General features: G+C 41.5%; 1 protein-coding gene across 13 annotated transcripts in view; it reads right to left on the reverse strand.

The window, feature by feature from the left end:
* LOC310861823 (MYND-type zinc finger-containing chromatin reader ZMYND8-like) overlaps nt 1-14,638 on the reverse strand; it is a 28,694-nt gene extending 14,056 nt beyond the window's left edge. For 4 of the 13 annotated variants that reach the window (XM_083769478.1, XM_083769477.1, XM_083769485.1 and 1 more), the window contains exons 1-4: nt 9,197-9,337; nt 8,856-9,103; nt 2,288-2,358; nt 732-901 (exon numbers count right to left, since the gene is read on the reverse strand). In XM_083769478.1, the coding sequence (XP_083625604.1) occupies nt 732-901; nt 2,288-2,358; nt 8,856-8,869 (255 nt within the window). In that variant the 5' untranslated portion in view covers nt 8,870-9,103; nt 9,197-9,337. Of the gene's footprint in view, nt 1-725; nt 902-2,287; nt 2,359-5,570; nt 5,724-6,853; nt 7,054-8,855; nt 9,104-9,192; nt 9,338-10,784; nt 10,939-14,505 lie in introns of those variants that run through there. The other 9 variants (XM_083769476.1, XM_083769484.1, XM_083769475.1 and 6 more) reach the window with 7 other exon arrangements.
* Nucleotides 14,639-14,662: the final 24 nt, after the last annotated feature.

Genomic DNA, 14,662 nt, shown 5'->3' on the forward strand with positions numbered 1-14,662 from the left:
ATAACTTATATACACAGAAATGACTGACAATACCAATACTCAAAATAAACAATGTACTATGGCCAAAGTAGGCCATGCATTTAATTCATTTTCAAACATTCTCATAAAGAGAAAATAGCCCATTTACAATTATTATGAGGCTTATTCTGAGGCTATTTTTTCCTCCACAGATTAGCACTCTCAAATAACTGATCAGGCGATTATGTAATAATTGTGACAGGCCTACTGAGCAGTAGGGCCAAAATTAGGGTCTGAGAACCTCTGAAACCCATCTGTAGCATATGGAAACAGAACCTCTGAAACCCATCTGTAGCGTATGGAAACAGAACCTCTGAAACCCATCCGTAGCGTATGGAAACAGAACCTCTGAAACCCATCCGTAGCTTATGGTAACAAATGTAGGTTCATGGCACGCTTTGCTTTGTTCTTGTAGTCGAAAAGAGCCACTTTGGCAAGCACAAAGTAGCCTGTGCTCCCATGTTTAATGCCCCTAGTCTAATGCATTTACATCAAATGCATTTACATAATACATAAAAAAAGAATGGAGAAAATAGCAAGTCATGATAAGTCATTGATTTCACATAACATTATCTTCAACAAAACATAAATATACAAAACAAAATGTGAGGTGAACATACATTGGTGTCACTGGTTCAAACATGGGGGCACTATGCTGTGTGTGTGTGTGTGTGTGTGTGTGTGTGTGTGTGTGTGTGTGTCCTCACCCTCACCTGGTCCTTGTTGTTACGTTCGACGGCCCCGGGTTTCTTCTTCTTCTTGTGCGGGCTGGGAGTGGAGTCTGTAGGCGAGTGTCCATTGGAGGAGTGGGTGGGACTGCTAGGCACCTTCCTCTTCTGGGGGGCCGGTGGCCGCTCTGCTGCCCCCGGAGGCGGCTCGGGGACTAGGGGACGGCACGCCAGAGACAAAACCGGGTCACCGCAACAGGACAGACTCACATCATCCACCACAACACTGGTTCTTAAACTTGAATAATTACAAGTTTTGGTATAGGATATGCACGTGACATCATCATCATACCCGGAAGTTATGCAGGAATGCCTACTGAGTGGCAAAAAACTACTTTATGGCCTTGACAGCCCGTACATCCAAGGTCTTATCTGATTGTAAACAATGTTAAACAATGTTAAACTCACTTTGACACTCGATTTGCCATTGACTTTATGCATGCGCATACCCTCTATACATTATTGCCATGGACCCCCATAACTTGTGTAAAATGGAATGATAGTGACTTAGGGTCCCTTACATGCTTCAAAATAATCCATCCAACATAAGATCTTTATTCTGTCACAAATTGTGTCCCAACTTGTGAAAAGTGTCCATTCATACTGCAAACCAAGCTGTCGTTTGTTAGCTTGTCTTGAGCTAGACCCCTCCCACTCAATCTGATCAAATGTATCACAGCTGTGCAGCGGACTGAATCCATCCAATCAGAAGACCTCTAGGTGTGCAGGAACGACCAGACGAAGGTTCTGAGGCCACCCGCAAGTTCTTATTGATGTCATTGTGTTGTTATAACCTAGCCCCCTTTAAGGTTCTTAAACACCGGTAGTGTTTATTCAGTGCGACTAATTTGCATTCATTTAAACTGTAGTGGCATGACTGTTCAACCACACAGAATGCAAACATTGTGTGGACATTTCTTCTTCTTTTTTAGGATGTTTTTTTTTTCACCGCGAATAAAAGCATCAACATGTACGAATGAGGGCCGCATCACCAAATTAATAGTTTGATATGAAATATTAATATGAAATATTGGCTGACGCATTTGCGGGTCGTTTACTGGTCACGCCCCCAGTTGTATGGACCTTTAGAGACCAATCAGATCCAGTAATCTCTCAGTCCCTCAATCTTACAGTATGTTTCTCTTCTTAATGGAAAAGCAAGGAGACAAATAATAACTTTTCAAATGAGCATGCTGATGAGTACAGTGTCTTGACTTTTAGCATTTCTGTAATCACAATACGTACATACATAATACAGTATAATGTAATGACACTGTAACATCAATGGCACATTAAGGATAATGTAATGTGGTAAAACCTGCTGTCAGACTGCGTGTTGACACATGACATAAACACTGAACGGGTAGTCAGTTAAGCATAACAGCATCTTTGTTTATACCTAAGAGCACCCAAACAACGCTTTTGATGACATTTGCAAATTCAAGATCAATATAAAACTAGCCAAGTAAGATCTAAATATTAAGAAAGTTTAAATAACAAAACAATCTTTTCATTCATTCTAGTTGGGCTTTGGAGCCTACCTTTGGAGCGCATGGCGGCATCCATGCCCTCTACCACATCGGACTCGGTCTTAATCTCGTCCTCAGCCAGACTGCAGAACAAGGAGCAAAACACAAGACAAGAAGGAGAGAGAGAGAGAGCAAGACAATGTCACAAACAGACTTTGCTGCAAACACTGTAACACACAAGACCAACTCACAAACCACAGTAAACAAGTGGAACAGCACCTAAGGCACCCAGGTCCCAAAGGCTGCACCACTAGAGACTGTCTTTTGCTATTTGACGTCAATGCATTAACTGACACTGTGCAGTAAAGGTGAACTCCTCTCCTATAGTATCAAAGCATCCTCTATTCACTTCCACTTTACTGATAAACCAGTGAGAGACAATATAGCAAGAATCACCATGGCAACACTCCTCTCTCTCTGTGAGGCGCGCGCATATATTCACACACGTCGAGGCTGTTTAAACACAGATGAACCTTCATTTGTGTCCTTCATTAAACCACAGATGTAACATTTTAGTTCAACTACAGTAGGTCCTGATTTCTGCATCCAAATTGACTCATATTACTCCTACTGAAGCAATTAACCACATGCACTCGTCCCCATTCTAGGAAAGTCATTAGGTGAACAGTCAAAATAGCACAAATAGCAGATGTACCAGAAATGTTGAATGACTAAATGGGTAGAACATTTTATAAATATACGATATGCAAACATTCAGCGCAAATAGTAGATCTCCATGACATAATAGATGGGTGAACGATAATGGGCTATCAATTGGCGTAAATAGCAGACCTGCACACAACACGTCGCTTTGAGTGGTGAGCTTGTAGATCGGCCTGAAGTACCGTATATAGGCCTTTAAGCTGGCAGTATTGGCCATTACTACATAACTAGAGGAACGATTGTAGTGTGATTAATGCCAAGTGCCTCTGGCACCCCAGAAGACCCTCCTCTAACAACAAGTGTCCCTGTGGCACTGATGACTATTCTTAAAGATCAACAGCAACAGTCGGCCCTTTAATATGCTCAGAGGATTCAAACCTGGCTTGGGTGACATGTTCAGGCCCACAACTGTGACACAGGCCTCATTGAAGAAGCCCTTAGTCTTAAAGGGACACTTCACCCTTTTTGCAAAAACATATATGTTAATGACGTTTAGAAGCTTTAGAACACTTTCCTAGGGGTCTTTATGTGTGTAATATGTGGTTTTAGATATTTTAAATTGTAGCAGTAAGCACAGTGTCTCTGATGTCATGGACACTGGTCTCACTACCTTCCTGGACTACAATTCCCATAATGATTTGGTGCACTGCTCCTCCTTGTGGATAGGGGGAGAGCTGTCTTACTGAGACAAAATGTAGTCCAGGAAGGAAGTGAGCCCAGTGTCCATGACATCAGAGACACCGGGCTCACTGCTACAATCTAAAATATCTAAAACCACATATTACATACATAAAGACCCCCAGGAAAGTGTTCTAAAGCTTCTAAACGTCATTAAAGGTATATTCAGTGATTTCACTCAAAAAACCTTAGGTTTCGTTTTTGGCTGTGGGACCCAGCCTTTCGTCCAATCAGGATAGAGAGTCAAAAACGAAACCTAAGGTTTTTTGACCCCCAGGGGTTAACTGGGGACAGGGAGGAACTCCTTATATGGCCAGCACACTCTATAGTAGGGAGGATTATCACAACAAAACAAAAAAATAAGTGATATTTGAATTAAGTGAAATCACTGAATATACCTTTAACATATATTGTTTTGTAAAAAGGGTGAAGTGTCCCTTTAAGTTATATAATTATCCTGATATTACAGACTACAATACATTAGTACTAATGTATTAGTAATAAGACTAAAAATATTACATTACCATACAATATTATTTGATATTAACCATATAAACCCTATACTTAGCTGACCCAAGTCCCCAAGCCAGGGGTCTATAATAGGCCCTGTCCTACGCACTAAATATCTTCGCCAGAAATAGCCAATCGGCTATTTTCGCAGGAGCTTCGTCCCAGAATAGTTCTTATAATATCACTTGTAATCTTAAAAAGTTAATGAGTATAGGGCCTCTCACACAAACAAATGCACACCGCTTAAAAACGCCTGATTTTCTGAGCCTCTACCGTTGGTTCCGCTCTCGTCTCATTTCCTCGGAGGAGCAAAGGACGATAATAAAAGGGGAGGGGGTCCTTAGTGATGAATGGGGCTCTTTGAGAGTTAGCTCCGCCTTTGTGCCGAGGATGTAGTCTTATTCACGTTCCCCTTGGACAAAACCTCCCAAGGATCCCTGTCAGGTCACACACTTGACCAGTTCATCGCCACAAGTTCCAAGTCAGGAGAATGGCTCTACATCAAATGCCACAAAGGTCAACCACATTAGCGAGTAGAGCAGGTTTTCTTCCTAAAAAGTAAAAAAAAAAGAAAAAAGGGGGGTTTTCCCCCTTAAAGAAATTGTACACACTACACAGACTTATGTGAGCCTTTCTGTACACAGCAATTCACCTCAGCAATGCTAAGTGATCAAAATGCAAGAAAGGATGATAAAAACAAAGGCGACACCACCCGACCTTAATGGCCTTGTGCTAGCCTAGCACGCATAAATACAACTATTACAGAGATCATTAGGCATGAACACATCAGCCAACCAATAAACATACAACCGTTAAAAACGTTGATGTCGGTCTTGTCAACCACCAGTGTAATAATGATTAGGCCTATTCATTACTCCCAAACATAATCCCCAACAACAGTGTTACCAAGCCAACAAGGGAAGGCAGGGTTTCCACTTCCTAGTCATCAAGCTAATCTAGTTGCATTCTTCTGTCCTTCAGATACAGCACTGTACTACTAGCACTACAATAAAACAAATACCTGGCGAAATCACCCTCAATAACTTGTGTCATCTGGGAAAAGGATAGAGGAGGGTCAACCAGATAAAAAATAGAATCCGGTGTAAGGGTGTCTTGTTTCAATGTGCTTACAGTCTCACACACCCGTACACCCCAACCCCTCCAGGGCCTTCCTGTTCCGGACAGAGTGAACAAACGAGGCCCACATGAAAAAGAGAAAACGTTAGCCAACTCCCTCTGCTACGTGCACTAAAGCACAGAAGAGAGGGAGGACAGGCAGCCTATGGCTGCCGAAACCAAATGCCACAACCCTGTATTCACTGCTATCACACAGCCACATACAACTGTCTGACAACAGCCGTCTCAAATCAAACCAAGATGACCAGATGCAGGGGAAAAAGTATGCCGTTCCAAAAGGCCATTATCAAAGTTGTATTCCATTAACCTGCAAGGATTGTGTAGCCAAATAGATCCTCTGCAGGCTCTGGGGTTATTCCAGAAGGACCAGGTACATATCCCCCTCTGCGAGAAGTACACCTGATGGACAGAAAAACAACACTGACTCTGTCTGTCTCTCTGTGCCTTGAGATTCCTTGTCTCCTGTGAGAGACGAACAGGGTTTTTCTCGTCACTGAAAATGGAGGCCACAGCTCGCTCCCCTCCTCCCCTCCCCTCTCCTCTCCTCTCCTCGCCTCCCCTCCCCCCCCCCATCCCGCTCCCCCATCCCCCACTCGGAGGCTTCAGACTCAGGCACTGGCACATCCATGCAGGAAAGACCAGAGATCTGTGAAGATTACAGATCCAAAACGTTAAAACGCACACCGGCTCTGTCTGTGACAAACCGACACACAGTTAGTGCACGGACGGAGATAAAGAGAGAGGAGACAACAGGAACCGTGACGAAACGAGGGAACATATGTTCTCATGTTGTCTTACCTTTCTCGCCTTCGCTTTTGAACACCGCTGTCAAAACCTAATTGGGTTTCAGCGCAGAGAAAGAACGCCACGGCATGTGAGAATTAACATACACACAACATGGCAAACCGTTCTACTGTTCTACCCTTAACCACACGGCATCCCTATTCTGGGCATGTCATAATATACTAACATTCTGCGAAAATAGCACATCTACAAGCTCACATTGCAAGCTTGTAGATCGGTGTTAGGGTTTAAGTAGGAGAAGTGTGTGCATCAGAGTTCGAGGGACACCTAAATAATGGCATCAAGGTCATCTCGTGTTCATATTTAAAATGTCTTTGAAAACCATTTAGATTTAATCATGTTGACTGGGAAAACACCAAACCAAACCAGTCGCCTGCCCGTGATGACCTCTAATGAGATTATATGGTTTATAACAAACAAAAAAAGGCATTATTATTATTATTAAAGCTATCTGGGATTTGGAGGAAATTAAAGCAGACACATTCAACCTCATATGTGAGACACGTGTTACTACAGTATATGCCGACATGCAGAGAAAAACACAAACAATCAGCACTTTTCCTGGATGGATCATATCGACAAAATCATTCTCAGCAAAAAGTAAGTCAAAGGTCAGGACAATTACCCATATGATATTTCTGTATAATGTTATTATAACATATCACAAATTGGTTGTAACGTAACTTCATATAACCCTTTTATAACCCTAACATAGGTGTTCAAATACAATGTCCCCAATGCATCACATCAAGTCTACTGGTGCTATAAATAAAATAATCTTTCAACCTGGATTTTTCATATGGCTGTAAAGAGTGGATCAAAGATGGCTGTGGAATTTTCCAGAAGGCCCTCGCTCACCCTCCTGCTCTCCCTTCGATTGTCAATCTTTAACCTCAGCTGCAGCTGCAATTGGCTGGAAGGCCAACCGGGTGGAACGTTATTGGTCGGCTGTGCAGTGCCGTGCCACACAGATCAGTGTGCACAGCTTTCCTTCTTCCTCTTAAAAAGCATGTTTGCTGCATTGCAGAGATTTCCCCTGCTGCCTGCATTAGATATTTTATTTTATTTACAGTTTGGCTGGCATGCCCGTCCCAGGGAGGACACTAGGACAGCATGAATGAATCAGAGGGGATTTGACAAAAAAGCCTTTTGGAGATTATCTTTGTGGTTGTGAGGAGCGAGTCAATGGTCTGCTATTCAATCCCTGGTGTCCTGTTTACTGCCTCATGCCTACATTGTCTCAGCTAACACAGACATTCCCGGTCTATTCGTTTCCTCACCATGGTGTTATTACACAACACATTACTGATCACAAATCAGATTACTATTGCGTAGTGTGCATACTACTCTTTCACCTTCTCAGTGGTTTAATCTTGGTTTTATGCTTGCCATGCACATTTGTATCCTGGTGAAAGAAAACATTGTGGTGTTGGTCTGCAGCTCACAATTAAAGAAAGCTTTTGTACAAAGCTAGAAAAAAAGACTTTCACAGTGCTTATTATGACTACTAAAAATAGGGGATGGGGTTCATTCAGTCATTTCATTAATACATCAGAACGGATGAAAGTAAAATTTGCCTTGAAAAAGCAATAAACTCGATCTGTAAATGAACTGGAGCTCAGTCATGTATTTTGTTTGTATGTAAGAAATAGGAGAGATAGCCTACAGTGTCACACAAGTGGGGAGAAAACAGATAAGCTAAACACAGCACCGTCTAATCATATTTAACTTCAAACATTACAAAACCTTGTAAAAAATAAAGAGCCAGCTATTGCTTTGCTCCTCGACCGCCTGTCTGATCTGAGCAAGGAGGATCTGAGTTCTCCCTAGAGGGACGGTCCTGAAACACAAAATGGCCACTGTTTTTAGGATCTGAAACTAGAGGAAGCACTTTTACGATGAACGGTGCCGTGGACTCAGTGCAGCACAGGCCTGTAAACAGAGGGCCCAGGGCTGTAAATGGAGATCCCACGTACCTGAAGATCTAGGGGTTTTCTCAACTGAGTGTACTGAACTATAAGGAGGGGGATGGTGGCCGGGGCTATGAATTTACAGTAGCTGCACCATCACCGCTTTCTTCAATCTAAGTTCATTTGTCAGGGGGAAAAAATCCAGAAACTGAAATCTGAAAATGTAAAATAAAAGACAATAAAATAAATGCAGATACTTCCTCATGTATTCAGTGTATCCTGCCCCTCCATTAAACCCAAGAGAACTAGTGTTCAATTATGATCATTATTGTTTCCCCCTCCCAACCCCCCATGCCTCAACAGACACATCTGTTGCCCCCGCGTCCATTCTCTTGGCCTGGCATGGCACACATAAAACAACAGAGCCAATCTACTTACAAAGCGTACACTGCACTCCTCTGCCACCCATCCCCCAACACACACATCTCTCTGGCAAAACATGACTGCCACAGGGAGTAGATGTGTGCCCATTTTAAATCTAACTCTTATTTTGCATTATTATTTATTTTCTATAATATTAAAGAAAAAGTATTTGCCATGGTCCCCTCTGCCTTGACTGTATGGGTCACCCATGTGACCCTGGTATAGAGGGGGAGAGCAATGCTTGAGTCCTCACCCAACCCCCACCACAGCAGTGTGTGGAGCAGAGGCCTTGCAAGGCCTCCAAATCCACCCCTCACCCCTCCCCCTCCTCCTGTGGGGGACACCAAAACTCTGATTTTAAAGGTGTTCACGTCTGTCACCAGAAACCAGCAGTCACTAGAACGACAGGAATGAAGACATGATGTTATTAAGAGTGATAAAGAGACATGGCTTACCTCTGTGGATGCATGGCTGCCTGACTCACACACTGTTATGTCAACACTTGTAAAACATGGAGGATACTCTCAGTTCTCAGCCGGGGGAAAAGGCTCCGCTCTTCAGGCAAGGCGATCAGGCCCGAGTAATGTTAGCCGGCTCCTGACTGGTCCCTTTCCTCACAGGCAGGATGCAAGGCGGCGTCTGATTGGCCGAAATGTTTCCTGAGTAATTATCTTTGTTCAGCGCAGGCAGGGCAGCTCTGTGGCTGTGAGAGAGACAGAGGAAGGAAAAATAAGCAGAGAGCTAGGCCTAAATCATGAAATAATCATGCTTAACAGTCCATCCTTAACATACAGACCCCATAGAACAATGTTTTGAAGCTGTCCAATCCCGCATCTGTTGGTAGTTATCTTATTTAGAGGCTTAAGACGTAGGAATGGCAGCATAGAGAGAGTAGAGCAGGACACCATGGCTTCTCTGCAGAAGCCACCATTTTTTTATGGAGTGGGCCTTTGTCTAAACTCCTCCTTCCCTCTAAACCGTCTTCAGAGGCAAGAAAGAGTATAGCGCTATACTAAAAACACAAGTGCTACATACATGTCTGAAATAAATGCAATTTTGTTTCTTGAAATGTAATAAGACCCCTTGATAAGTGAGAAACAGTACGGTAGACCTATATTCAAAAATGTTACAGGAAGAACTGTCCTTCCTGAAGCAAAACAAAATGGCCCTCGCCCCAGAAGGACTTGTACAAGGCCCAATGATTTTGTATTTATCAGAATGGATTGATTGATTGAAGTATTTACCAGATTGGAGAATTACAGTACATTTCAAGCACAACTCAATGCAAAACTGTTCACTGTGGATGACACCATAAAGCATTACATTTGTTTACAATAGGGCCACCATGTTCAATTCATCATAACATTTAGAGACGTACAAAAATACACTTCTATATAGCCAAAAGTTTGTGTATGCTAAAGTGACCAAACGCAAAATGCATGAGGTCATATTTTACAGCATAGTAAAATGTAATCAAGGTACACTAAGCCAAATTACCCCACACACACACCACACCACACACAAAATATGCAATTATGCAGTATATTAGAATTTTGCTTTTCTGTAACTGTGATCATTAATATTTCAACATAATTAGATAAGCAACTTTGTTTTATTTCCAGCCGGGTATGCTTACGTCGTATATACGAAAATGTGTTGGTTAGGTTGGTGCATTACACAGTATAAAAATACCTCTTCAAATTACAAAATAGCTGCTTGAATATTAACCATTTATGGTTTAGGCCTAAACCATTAAAAAAAAAAGCAATATAATGTAGCCTACCGGTATAATGCTGGTATAATAAAATACTAAAAATAGGTAGACAAATAGACATATCAAGGTTATCCTATCATTTTGAGCCTTTTGGATAAGGGTCATTGTATTGTATTGTAATTAGCTAATGTAGGCCTATATGTGAAATGAAAAGCTACAAACCATATATAAATGCAATCCTACTATAATGGGCTGGCTGGTAAAATAACATAGGTAGACACATTTTCATAGCAAGGTTGTCCTATACTTATTTAAGGGTTAATTTGGAAAAACGTTTATGTAAAATGAATGACCTAAAAATCCTAATGAACTGGATATCCCTACAGTTGTGTTGTCTGTGAACTGATACCCGGTAGATGACTCTAGCCGATCCGGTCCTGGTCACATTCTGACCTCTAGTGGTAAAACAATGTAAAAACCGAAACCAAGCCAGAAATGCATACAGTACATTGGGATTTACACTACAGTAAGTGTAAATTGGGTTGCAGCCAGAGCTACAATAGATAAGATAATAGTTTTATCCAGTTGTATAAACGGTTAAAAAACTATCTCTGAAAGTTGAGTAAAATATTAGAATAATGTTTGCTTTGCTAATATGCAAAGAACTTACATGTCGCTCGCTGCACAGTGAAGGACGTCGAGTTTTTGTATGAAATCATGAAATAAAATGTTGCTGATCACTAGCCTTCCTCAAAAGAGCGCGGAAATATTAATACAAAAACAAAGAGACAATGTTTAAAGTAAATTATAGTTTTTCTCGCGCTAAACATTTATATAGAGTTAGATACGTTACGTACCAAAGCAGCCAGACAGACTTTTGTCTTGCCCAGATGAATTAACATGTATGATGGTCACGGACACACGGTAGTAATTCTACCGTGGGCTGTGGCTTTCACTGGACAACACGACGGTTTTGTCCAAGTGTCTCTGAACCACATTGTACTAATCTCGTGTAGTTCGTTTTGCTAACGTTTTGTAGAGTGAACTAAACCGAATTCCTGCTGCTGTCCGTTCGAAATGCCAACCATGGATCATCATCATTGGATCACCCTGCCTGCATGCATAGTATGCATACAGTGCATACATTTCACAGCCTGGGAGTTAAGATCCCATCGCTTAGAGGGAGTGTGGCGGCGGCGTTTAAACGATTGGCTGGTTGGTTGCCAGACAACGGTTTATGACACGAGTGGAGGGACAACTTGTGTGTGCGTGCGTGTGCGTGTGCGTGTGCGTGTGTGTGTGTGTGTGTGTGTGTGTGTGTGTGTGTGTGTGTGTGTGTGTGTGTGTGTGTGTGTGTGTGTGTGTGTGTGTGTGTGTGTGTGTGTGTGTGTGTGTGTGTGTGTGTGTGTGTGTGTGTGTATGAAGTCAGTCTGCTTGATTTCTCAATGTTACAGTGTCTGTAAATATTCTTCACAATCACATCACCACCACCAGAAACAGTGATCTATCTATCTATCTATCTATCTATCTATCTATCTATCTATCTATCTATCTATCAATCAATCAATCTATCTATCCATCTACCCAGCCAGCACACCGATGTGGGTCCCATATCATATGGTTTAGAGGTGGGCTACCTATGTGGGAGCATGTACATTGAACTATTTATAATAAGATAGATATATAATAAGATAGATATATCTATCTTATTATAAATAGTTCAATATCTATCTTATTATAAATAGTTCAATGTTCATGCAAAAAATATGTGGCATTAAAATATTTATATAATACTATGTTATACACGTGTTATACTTGTAACTGTCCTTTTCATCAAATATGAATACAAAAATAAAAATCACACCCGTGTGAAGTGAGGGGCGCTCCTATTTGCTCTAATTGTCTATTGCTTCATTGTTAATGGGAATTTGTGTAGGACGAAAATAGCCGATTTGCTCAGACACATGACGTAAATTTTCCATTAATTGTCAATGGCATTCGATGTTTGTGTTAGCAGGACAATAATCTACACTATAGCTGAATATAGGAGGGGCTAGCACCCCTCAAAAACTAACCACCGACAATGCCACCATACCTCAATACTATGGGATTTACTACCAACTGGGCTCTCTGTTTACGTCACCGACAATGGGCGGTTCATGAATGGGTCTTGGAGTGGGAGGAACCTTCGTCAATAAGCCCACGTCATTTCAAACTGCCAAACTGTCGTAAGCATTTGACTTCCAGTTAGCGCATTACAAAATAAAACCTTTGATAAAAAATATATATATGTTTCATGTTTTGGGGTGGCGAGGTCAAGGAAACAAGCAATTGTAGAAAAAGTAGGACTTCATTCAACTCCCTTCATATCTCTCTTTTGTCGGACCTAGATTTTCTATCACTGCAAATCTAATGTCTAATGAAACAAAACAAAAACAAAACATTTTTTTAAATAGGAAGGCATTGCAGTAGGTCCATGTAAAGTGAGGAGCGCTCTTATCATCATACATCACATTCCGTGCTCAGCCAATCAGCTGAGCACATTCCGTGCTCAGCCAATCAGCCTTCCCTGCAGGCTGCGGTCCACAGAGATTAAGCACCACTAACTTCCATTGATAATCCGTGCCTGAGCTTTGTATGATTATTTTTGATAGGGCATATTTACAACATTGAAATCCAATTGTAAAAAAATCTAAGTTGTACTCATGAGACAACTGTTACCTGACAATATGTCTACATTTGGACCCATAGGGGTGGACAGGTTTCCTACAACCAGCTTGATGGGGCCCCATTTATTAAATTGCTGTTATTCCTCAATATGTGTTCTGTCTAAAATAACCATGTTTGGAGAATTTTAGAAATAGAAGGCAGAAGGAGACACTTGTATCGGAGGAGACAGGTGTTCAGCTACACCTTCCATATAGGTAGCATGATGTAGCGATTGCAATATGAAAAGCTCTGACCCATCAAAAGACAAAACTGGATTATTAAAGTAACCAAGTACACTACTGTAATTAAGCACTATCTCCAGGTGTCTTCATGTCTTTCTTAATATATGTTATTCTTCTACTCCACAACACCCCAGAGGCAAATATTGTACTTTTTACTCCACTACAATTGTTTGAAAACTTTCTACCTACTTTGTAGATTCAGATTACTATGTAGAGATTACACCTATGTTGCACCGCCAATTTGACCAATTTGCAACACTAGATATTTTTATAATGGGATGAATCTAGAGTTGAGAAAGAAGTGTTGTCTGTATATCAGCTCCCAGGAAACTGCATAACGTTTGTTTCATAAAAATCCACTGTAGACATGTTATGAGCTACTTTCTGTCAAGAAATTCCATGCCGTGATATTTGTTCTAAGTGATGGAGTTTGGAAACACTCATTTTTATCAAAGAGTCATGCTGCTGCCTCCTGCATTATTATTATTCAAAACAGGTGGTACGCAGGGCCATTCAGTGACTTCAACGAGCGCTTCCAAACTCCAACACTTAGAAAAAGAATCACCTGCACAGAACTTCTTGACAGAAAGTAGCTCATAACATGTCTACGGTGGATTTTTATGAAACAAACGCTTTGTAGTTTGAAAGAGGATAATTTAAGCTTTCCCTACAGCTGCAATGTTGTTGAATTTAAAGATATATTCAGTGATTTCACTCAAAAAAACCTTAGGTTTCGTTTTTGGCTGTGGGACCCAGCCTTTCGTCCAATCAGGATAGAGAGTCAAAAACGAAACCTAAGGTTTTTTGACCCCCAGGGGTTAACTGGGGACAGGGAGGAACTCCTTATATGGCCAGCACATTCTATAGTAGGGAGGATTATCACAACAAAACAAAAAAATAAGTGATATTTGAATTAAGTGAAATCACTGAATATACCTTTAACGTTGTTTAATACAAGCAGATTGCAAATGCAATTTGGATGAATGGGCACGGCAGTCACTGGATGGTATTGCAACTCTAGATACATCCCATTATAAAAAAATCTAGTTTAGCAAATTGCGGCCACACACACACACACACACACACACACACACACACACACACGTTGGATTTGTAAATGGGAACTCAAAATGTTTCAATTGCACACATTTCCTGCCTTTACAGGCATTATATTATTATTATTATTCAGCAAAAAACCTTGTAATATTTATAAACTAGACTTTTATTTTATTGTATCACCGACCGGAAGTTAAAAGCTTACGTTGGTGCAACTTGATGCAGATTTCGCTCCATATTTGACAGGTCGATAGAGGGCACATCGTCATCCGACTCTGATAGCTTTAGCAGAGGGGGGTGAAAAGTGGGTGTTGTGTTTTAGTGGGATGTAGTGGGGCTGTTTTTAAACACGCACGCACACGAGAAACAGTTTACTATACTGACCCCAGCCAGCAGCCGCCGTTCGGTTCGGAGCAGGGAGTCAGACTCAGAGACAGCGGCAGCATCCATCCATCCATCCGGGGGGGGGGAAGTGGACGTGGTGGTGCGAGCCGAGGCGGGCCAAGCAGAACCGAACCAAGCCGAACGGAGCAAGAGACAG

This window comes from Protomyctophum parallelum (genome assembly GCF_964188405.1).
Source record: "Protomyctophum parallelum genome assembly, chromosome: 7".
Lineage (NCBI taxonomy): Eukaryota > Metazoa > Chordata > Actinopteri > Myctophiformes > Myctophidae > Protomyctophum > Protomyctophum parallelum.